The sequence below is a fragment of the Spermophilus citellus genome (genome assembly GCF_964194105.1).
Source record: "Spermophilus citellus genome assembly, chromosome: 17".
NCBI lineage: Eukaryota > Metazoa > Chordata > Mammalia > Rodentia > Sciuridae > Spermophilus > Spermophilus citellus.
In genome coordinates this window covers 77,110,219-77,119,811 of record NC_138199.1, presented here as the reverse complement: position 1 = coordinate 77,119,811, position 9,593 = coordinate 77,110,219, and the positions used below count along the sequence as shown (strand labels likewise).

General features: G+C 61.0%; 1 protein-coding gene across 1 annotated transcript; it reads right to left on the bottom strand.

Annotated features, from left to right (window-relative positions):
• Positions 1-1,660: 1,660 nt before the first annotated feature.
• On the bottom strand, positions 1,661-7,590 carry CHMP6 (charged multivesicular body protein 6). Its single transcript, XM_081272414.1, has 8 exons — positions 7,415-7,590; positions 5,920-6,029; positions 5,747-5,834; positions 5,318-5,404; positions 4,570-4,635; positions 4,297-4,377; positions 3,205-3,259; positions 1,661-2,629 (listed from the first exon to the last, which is right to left on the bottom strand). Exons 1-8 carry the CDS (start codon positions 7,475-7,477, stop codon positions 2,574-2,576), a joined length of 606 nt encoding a protein of 201 aa, XP_081128540.1. The 5' UTR covers positions 7,478-7,590; the 3' UTR covers positions 1,661-2,573.
• Positions 7,591-9,593: the final 2,003 nt, after the last annotated feature.

Here is a 9,593-nt window from a genome sequence, read left to right as displayed (position 1 = left end):
AGTGTGGAAAAAGGACTCTTGGGTGCCTCGCAAAGGCTCTGTGAAGTGACAAGTCCGAGCACTTCCAAGGTAGGGGCCCAATTTAAAATAAATGAGCCTGGGGGCGGGAAGAGTGGAGACACCACCCTGGATCTCACACACCAACAGCTGAGGCTGCATGCGGGCTGCCCCTCACCCCTCCTACCCTAGGCTGCCCGCAGGAGCTTTGGGAAACACTCGGACAACCTCCCTGCTGCCCCAGCCTGTGCCCTGAAGCTAGGTATCCCCCAACTCCCTTGAACTCACCACCCTGCACTCCCCTGCCCTCCACATCCACCCAGCAATGGGCACTGCCACGTGGCCCGCTCCCAGCAAGCAACCATCAGTCCTGTCCTCCTCTCCAAGTCCCCACTCACTCCACAGGGCCAGTCCTGCCACAGCCTTGGCACCTGATCTTGCTCACGACTGTTTTGGGTCCTGTGTCCCACACTAAAAGGAACTCCGGTCGGGCTCTGGATGTCACTGGGCTCCTGCGGCTGGCCCCACGCAGGCAGGGAGCTGCAAGCCAGGCCACGCCAAGGCCAGAGGGCAGGAATCAGCTTAAGGTCATTCTGGGCTGCCAGCTCTTGAGGTTAAAGGGCAAACTCAAAAGATTGATGCTTGAGGCTTAACCTACTGGGCAGTACAAGGGGATGTGGCCCCTGACCTCTTCTCAGTTGCCCCACCTGGCTTGGGTCAGAGAGCTGCATGCTTGGGGCTGCGCGGAGCCTGGCCCACAGAATGCTGTAGGGACCTGGCCTCCCTCAGAGATGCCCACTGGCTAGAGAGTCCAGGGTCCTTGAGGAGGCCAACAGGCAGGAGGGGCCACCCTCCTGCCCGCAGGAGCTTTGGGAAACACACGGGCCACCTCCCCACTGGTGAGCTGTGCGCGAGGCGAGGCCTGGGAGCCAGAGCAGCCTGGTCGCTCCCTGGACCTGCTGCAGCAGAGGGCCGGGGTCATGGGCCTGCACAGGCCTGATCCAGGATACCACCCTCAGGACCACCACGTGCTCCCATGGCAGGAGCTGGCGGGCAGCCTCAGGCAGCGGCTTCTGCAAGTCCCCCTCCTGGCGGACATGCACACTTCAGTAGGCAGGGCTTGGCTGCCACCAAGCTTGTGCTCAGTGCTGCCTGACTCTGGAGAAGCTGAGACCTGGCAACATGGACCAGTGTCTCCCGGCAGGGTGTGGAGGCCATCCAAGGAAGGGGACCTGCCCACATTTCCCTGGGTCTCAGGCTCCCCAACTGGGCTTTGTGACCCCAAACCATCTGCCCTCACTCACGAGGACGCATCTCAGGCCTGAAGCAGGGCAGCCCAGATATCTGGCCACCAGCCACCAGCCCTGGGAGCCTCACAAAACCACCAGAGTAATAGCACACACTCAGCAGGCCGTGTGGCCAAACTGCCCCCCACCTTGAGGAGGGCAACTGCCCAGAGGTGACCATGGGGGCCCAGGCCACACAGAGCCCCTATGTCCTCCTAGGTACCCAGTGCCCAGACCTTGGCTTTGCCCAGTTGTGCTGGTCAGGGATGCCTCAGTTACGGTCAAGGGCAGGAGCCATATTCCAACCTACTTGCATAGCCGGGGCTAGGCTGGTTCCCCCAGAGCCGGCCATGCTAAGATGCTGACCACACCAAGTCCACGAGGCAGCAGGCCAGGAAGGGGCCAACTTTAATATGGGGGCAACCTGTTTGGGGTTAATGAGGAAGCTCCCTATTCCTGGTGGCCCCTGCTCTTGTGCTGTTCATGGGCCAGTGAGACCCCGGCCAGGCTGTCTGATGGCGAAACAGGGGCCTTGCATGAGCAGTGGCTTCAGGCTGAGCCTGCTGTCCCGGCAGCTGGTGGTTGGGGCCGTCCAGGACAGCCACGGGCACATGGAGCACGCCACGGCTGCTACGGCGAGTCTCACCATCCCCTTCAGGATGTCTTTTCTCAGCAAGGCAGAGCCACCGTGTGGGGGCACGGCTGGGGCTTCGGGAGTCAATCTAGCAGCAACAGCCCCCTGGCCCAACTCTCCCAGAGGCTAGAAGCTTGCCTAGGGTGTCAGGTAGAGGTGCCAAGAGGTTCAGGGGTGTCTGCCCCTACCCCGCAGGGAAGTTGAGGCATGTCGGGGGCCCGTTGGCCGATGCTCTCCACCAGCTCATGGGACAGCAAACAGCAAGAAGGGCAGGAGGGGCTGAGGCCTGGGGCTGCTTTCCCACAGGCACCAGGGCTGCTGAACAGCACCAGGGGCGGGTGGCAGGCCTGGGCCTCTGCCACCATGGAACCACCCCGTCAGAAGCCGGGCCTGGCCAAGGGTCTGCATGTCGCTGTTTAATCCAGAATGAGAGCAGAACAGCAGCGTCACTGTGCAATCAGACTGAACCGTGAAGGGACACCCAGGAGCCGTCCCAGCACGTGAGCCTGAGTGCTGCTGTTCCGCCTGACAGCACCTTCCGTGCTGGCCAGCCCGGCCACGCCAGCCGGCCTCCTGGGAACCCTCCGGGGCCGCCACACACCCAAGCTGCGTGGGTTTATCCTCGTAGAATCCCGCGAGTCCTGTGAGGGGCTGAGCTACGAGGCTGCCACCAGGTCTGCGGGCCTGGCTCTGACCTTGACAGGGTCTTTTTCTGTGAAGGAAACAGACACATCTGTGATATGGAAAAGACCACGGCAGACGCTTCCAGAAGACGAAGTCAGAGGCCACTAGAGAAGGCCACTATGGGAAGGTGTGCCCAGCCAGGGGAGGCAAGGTACAAACAGGAAGCCAGTGGGCCCACACAGGATAGGGGAGCATGGCCCCCAGACCAGCTCCAGTGAGGGGCAGGGCCCCTGGAGCCACAGAGGATCAGGAAACAGGAAGACCAGGACAAGAGAGTCAGGCCTGCTGGGGTCTCTGAGAACCTGGGACAGATGCCACCACAGGGGAGCCACCCTCAGCTGCACAAACACCCCGGCAGGGCCTGCACCCAGGCAAGGCCTGCGTGGCTGACGAGCCTCTTCCCAATTCTAGCATCTGGACGTGGCTGCGACTGGGCCTGGCTCTCCGCCCCAGCTCCCCCCCAGCCCCCCCCAGCCAGCCACATCTGCAGGCTGGCCGGCCCACTGCACTGGGAACGCTGGCCAAGGGAGCGTTGTGTTGTTCCCTCCTAGGATGCGCCGTCCTGCATCCCAACAAGCTCAGAAGGATGAGGCAGGGAGGTACCTGGGAGTGTTTTAGGAAGGGGCTCCGAAGGAACCTCCGGTAGCTCTATTTGTTCCTGTAAAAAGCAGAGGGTAAGGCTGTAAGGCAAGCGGTCTCCGAGGAAAGGAAACAAGTACTTAACTAGCTACTGCAGTCGGATTTAAAGCAGGACAAGAGCCCTCCTGTTCAGACCCGAGTCTGCAACCCCCAGCTCCAGGCATCTCTGGAGATTCAAACCACCCCAGGTATGGACACAGCCACTATAGCAGTGGCTTCTACAATGATCCTGGGTCCTGTGGAGCACAGTGGCCAACTCTTGGGCTGTCCCTAGAGGCCCCAATTCCCAAGGCTAGGCCATGCCAGGACCATGGGTGTGATATGGAAAAGATATGGACACCCAGGCTGTGCTGGTGTCCACGGGTCCAGAGAACGACAGTGGCGTGACTGCTGGGAGGTGTCAAGGAGCCTTCACCCCAGGGCAGTCTGTGGGGGAGGCCACCTCCCAAGCTGAGGCCTCTTTACCTTGGGGCCTGTTTTCCTATGCAGTTCACCAGGCTCTCAGGCCCCAGTGGACAGGAGGTCATGGACCCTGGAGGGCTGGGGCAGCAGGCAGCTCTTGGGGCACAGGGAAGCCCTGGCACACTGAGGCAGGGGCCCACAGAGATGGCGCACTCTGCACAGACGTCTGGCAGAGGAGGATGCGATTGCAGAACAGACCCCCCCTGGGCCCAACCTGCACAGCAGCCCAGACACAGGCGAGGGGAGAGACCCACATCACGGCTGGGAGGCCTGGCATCTGCCCTATCCACACACAGGTCACTGCCTGTGCCAGTCCTGGGGGTCAGCCCTGGAGACCACTCATCCATGCCGTCTCTTCAAGCTGCTGCTAGAGTTATGGAGAAAGGCCTCTGTTTGGCACAGACCTGAGTCACTTTAGGAAGGAAAAGCAGGTGCAAAACCAGGACCCTGTGCTCAAAAAGACAGCTGCATATGCCACAGGTGGAGGCCTACTGCATCCTGTCACCCAGTAAGTGGGGTCTTACTGCTTAGGCAACCATGCCTGACCCTGGGTCTCATCACCCAGCAACTGTGCCCAGCCCTGGGGTCCTGTACCTGAGTGATTGCATTCAGTTCCTCCAAGATGGCATCTTCATCCTCCTGGGTGAAGCTTCCTGCTAACAGCTCATCTATTTGCTGCAGAAGAAGCAATAGCAGTTAGGTCTGTTAGGTTGGGGCCCAGGGACAGGAGACAGCCTGTGGCTCCAGGCCTCCCCTGGACAGCAGCAGCCTTCATGTGAAGAAGGGCAGTTTGCCCCCAACGTCCTCCAAGCTGGCAACAGCACTGGGCAGCAGGTGGGGGAGGCCTCGGTACCAAGCAACACCTACCCGCTGGTACTCCACAGCCTCCTGGGTCTCGTCCAGGATCCTCTCCACTTCCTCTATGGACATCACCTGGAGGTCACGAGGTTTGGAAGCATGTTAGTGAGGCAGACGACAGCCCCTTCATCAAGGGCCACGCCTTGGTGCTCTGCCCCTGCTTAAGTGAAACCAGGCGAGGGGGCACCTGACCAGTCTGCTGGCCAGTCTGCGGAGGCAGGGCACTGGCCTGGGCTGCCAGAGCTGTCAGACCTGACTTCAGAGGCCTTGGGCTGCAGGGCCTAGACCCCCTTCCCCCGAGCCTGCCCTGGCATCATTCTCTAGGTGGGTGATTTGATTGCCAGGGGTGAGTTCAAAATGGCGTCTCTGCTTAGCTGGCATACATACCACCAGTACCACATTCAGCCAAGTGGCACTCAGGAGCTCAGCTCTCCCACAGCCCACCTGCTGGCCCACTCATCTGAGCAGGAGGGAGGAGGCCCACGCTGGGCTTCCTGAGGCGAAGAGGGAGCTTGCTGCCCCTAGGGAACCTTCGAGGATACTCATCTCGCTGCTCTTTACCCTAGCCAGACCTCTGGTCACTAGTACCCACAGACCCAGCCCACACAGCACTGTGCAGCACCCTCCTTGGTCCTTTTGGCCCCGAGTGCCTGTGCCAGCCACTGATGGTGCCCCTGGCCCAGCCCAGGTGCTGGGCAGGAAGCCCTGCTGGCTCTACTGGACCCCCTCCTCCATGCCTCGCCCAGCAAGGACCTACCTGGTGCATCTTGTTCAGACACTCATTCCCCACCTGCAGCCCCTCCAGCACCTTCATCTCGATCTGGGTGAACTCAATGCTCTGGACCTGAAAAGGACCAGTCCCAGGAGGTCAGCAGCCTGCCTGTACTCCTGACCCAGGGGCAGGGTTCAGGGCAACAGCATGCTGACCAGAGGCTTCTGGACATTAGGACAACTTCTGCACTCCCCCTTCCTGTCCCTTCCCATGGCCCATTGGAGACAGAGGACAGAGAAGGTGCCAGGAGACATGTGAAGGACGTCTGAGTGCTCAATCGGTGGCTCAGGCTACCCAGAGTGGAACCATGCTGCTTGGGCCATGCACAGTACCAGGGGTGGCTCAGCCCCAACCCTGAGCACGCGTAGTGCCCCTAGGACCATGTGGCTCCGGGCAGGGGTCCTGCATGCCTACCATGGCCTCCAGGCTGCTGATCTGGCTCTCTGTCCTGTCCAGGAGCTGCTCCCGGTATCGCTTCTTCTTGAGTAGCAGCTTGGCACGTCTGCAAGGGAAGCCGGGGTGAGTGCTGTGGCCCTAGCTGGTCCTGCCCACCATCTGCAGGCCACCTCCCCTCCCCACCCACTCACTCCTTCCGGCCATCTCGCAGGAGCTGCCGGGCCAGGGCCCGCTCCCGCTCCAGCTGCTGCGAGACCCTCTTCTGGTACTGCCTCAGCTTGTCCCGCTGCTGCTTCAGTTGCTGCAAGAGAAAGTGGTCTGGTATTGGGCAGCCCACACGACTGGGCCCTGGCCAGGCTGCCTAGCTCTGCCCATGCTGGCCGGGGGCTCACAAAGGAGCTCTCAGATGTAGGCCACCCTCTAAAACAGCGACCTCTGTGGGGTAGGACTATCTCCCAGGGATGCGTGGCAACACCCAGAAGCACTTCCAATTTCATGATGTGGGGTGCTGCTGGCATCTGCTACCTCCCATGTCCACTGTACCAAGGAGAACCTCACTGTAGTCACCACAGCCTGGCCCAGGACACAGGAGGATGGGCTGTGAGCAGTATGTGTGCTCAGGGCCAGGCTGGGAAGCAGCCACCAGTCAGTCCCTGGAAGGTTCACATACAACAAGGAGCAGGAAGCTGAGGGCACCTGAGCCCACGGCACTCACAGCCCAGCGGAGGCTTGGGCGTCCCTCCTGCCTTTTAGTGTGTGCTTAGCTTCCTCCTTTCACTTCTGTCCATCTGAATGGAAAACAAGCTGCCAGCAGGCGATGTGCCCATCAACTAAACTCCTTTCCACCTTGGCTGCCCAGAGGCACAGGCACTGTCCCTTGGTCTCTCTTCCCTCCTTAGGTCATTTCCTAAGATGAAATGGTGGTGCTGTGATGAGCAGCGTCAGGGTAGTTCGCACACTCAGGACGCGGCCTGCAGGATGGTTCCTGCTAGTGAACCCAGTCAGGCAGATGCTCGCCTTTAGGCTCAGGGAGTAATCACGGTATACACTGCCTCCCTCCCGGTGCTCGCCAAGGGCCGGCCCTGCAGGGCCAGGAGGGAAGGCGCCCACTGTGCAGCCCCCACGACCCCAGCCTGCCCGCCCTGCGCCTGCAAGGCCTTCCTGGCCACCACCCACAGCCCGCAGGGGAGACACGGCCTCACAGAGAGTGGAGGAGCCCACAGAAGGCAGGCTGGCTGAGGGCAGGAGCAGCACTGTGCTCTGGGACACCGAGCACCTCGGACCGCGAGGGGCGGGCAGGTCTGAACCACTCTGAACCCGCGAGGGTTCTGCTTGGAGGGCGGCGGGGCGGCGGGCGGGGCTTCGGCTTCGGGGCTGGGCTCAGTTAGTGACCGGCTGCTGCCGGCGCAGCGGATGCCCCGGGGTCCAGAAGCCGGGTCAGAGCCGCCTGCCCCGACCGGGTTTCCACGGTACAAACAGAGCCCACTTCGAGGCAGACTTAGAGGGGAGCGTCGGAAGGCCAGCGGCCACGTCTGGGCGCCTTCTGGAGGCGGACTTCGGTTCAGAAACAGGTCGCTGTGGCTGCGCGTCCCTCCCCGGGGCCCGCGGGTCCCTCCCCGTCCCCGACTCCGCTCCGCTGGAGAGCTGGTCCCTCGGCCGCGGCCCAGCCCTCCCGCCGCGACTCACCAGGATGGCTCTGTCCTGCTCGGTGACCCGGCTCTGCTTCTTGCGGCCGAACAGATTGCCCATGGCGGCCCCGCGCCCGCAGCCCGGCCGAGCCGCCGCCGCTCTGCGGCCACCGTACCCGGCGCCTATGGCGGCCGCGCAGGGCCCCGCTCCACAGAACGCGCCCGCGCCTGCGCGTCCCACCCCGTCCCATCGGGTCCGCCGCAAGGCCGGAGGTCGCGCTCGCGCGCCGCCTGCTGGACGCGCGGAGAGGAGCCGGCCAATGCAGGCCCAGCAGCCTCGGTAGTGCGCTTGGGACCGAAGAAGAACCTCCTACTTAGAGGGACCTGCGGGTCCACTTAACGCAGACTCCCCTCGGCATCACTGCCCTGCGAGCTCTGAGCGCTAGAAGCTGCACTTGGTGATGTCCATTTGACGTGCTGGATCTGAAAGTGTTTGTCCAAGCGCTGCGCAGCAGCCACGCCCCTGCTATTTGGTCTGGCCGCTCCTTTGCTCCCCTACTGGGTTCTCGCTGTGCTCAGACACAGTGGCGTGGCCAGTCCCAACTTCTTGGTGGACTCTGGCTGTGCCCCTGGCCGAAGGCTTCCTCCCTTCGGGGACAGAAGCATTCCCCGGGGGTAAGGGACAGCTGCTGCTGGGAATATTGCAGCCCTGTTACATTTGCACTAAGCCCAGGGATTCTCTTAAACCATCTGACCTCTCGCCTCCACCCCACAGGTTTGTTAAATGGGGTTGTGATAGACACCTGCCCCAGGGCGTGGCACTAATCTCCGAGGCACCTCCCCCTGCGTGGCATTGCCCGTTGCCCATTGCCGGGGTAGGTGTACTTCCCCAGAGGAAATACGGGGACTGTGCTCGTGGTGGAGCTTAGTCCAGAGAGCACTGAGAACTGGGCACCAGCTACTGCAAGGATCTGTGGGCTCCCTGGCCCCATTAAGAGTCAAACTTGAGTTAAGACCACACCTCATCTGATGGTGTAAACCCCTCTCTGATGGGGGCATCTGTGTCCCCTGGAATGAGCAACCATTTAAAGGCAGCGTCTTGTGATTCCAGAGCTGCATGCCCATCTCCTTCTTCTGGGTCACAGTACTCTCCTATACTGGTCCTTCTGGGGGAGGCCTGGAGACCAGCTGGTCTCACCTGCAGCAATGCTTTCTGGGTTCTCTTCAGATCCTGAGCTCCAGGTTTGTGACTTATGTCTGGAAACAGGGTAGAGGCCGAGTCAAATCCCTTGTGGTGGCTTAAGTTAGGTTTTGGCCACCAGGCCTAGACTGTCTCTGTGCACAGAGTGAGCAGTGTTCTAGGGGACTGCCCACTTCTTTTGCTCCCAGGGACCATCTGAGTAGCTGGGGTTCCTACAGGCCAGGACACTGAGTACCAGGCTGGCTGCCCGCTACAGGGCTTGCCCACCTCAGCTTCAGCAGCTCTGGGTCACATCATCCCTGGGACATCCAGAGCCCATCTCAACAATGGCACTCCATCCCCATGGTGAGCTTGGCAGCAGGCCCAGAACTGATCGAGAGGCCTCCTGTCACTTGTGGGGTCCCAGGTGGTGTCAGCCGCATGCAAAGGTTGTGTCTTCGACCTGTATAGTTGGGGTGTAGGTGTGCAGGTCACACTGGATGGACCCAGTTCAACAGTCGTCTCTCTGTGGACCTCTGTACTCTGGTCCTCACAATGCCAGGGACACTCCAGCATCTCACACTCACCCACTGAGTCCCCTGTTGAGTCAGAATTTCAGTCAATCCAAAAAGCAAGCTGTGGCGGGCTCCAAGGGCGGGTCTAGGGGCTGGGTGCACTGATGGGCAGTGGGCACACCTGCCTCAGGAATCCAGCCCCATCTGGGCTCTGTCTCAGCCTCCTGTCTCACACCCTGGAATCCACTTCCACACATAACTAACTCCCCAGGTCTCTGCCAACTTAGATTTGAAAATCTTTGAATTCTTGTAGTCTGTAAACCGGGGTTTGGCAACTGCACCCTGTAAGCCAGGTCTGGCCTGGAGCCTACTTTGTTTTGTACAGCCTGTGAGCTAAGAATGGTTCACATTGGAAAGGGTTGAGAAACACACACACCCTGCCACCACCAAGACAGAGGAAGGAGGAAGAGGAGGAGGATAGGAAGTGGACAGAGATCCCTGTGTTGTGCAGAGCCTTAGCTGTAGACTATTTGGTCCTTACA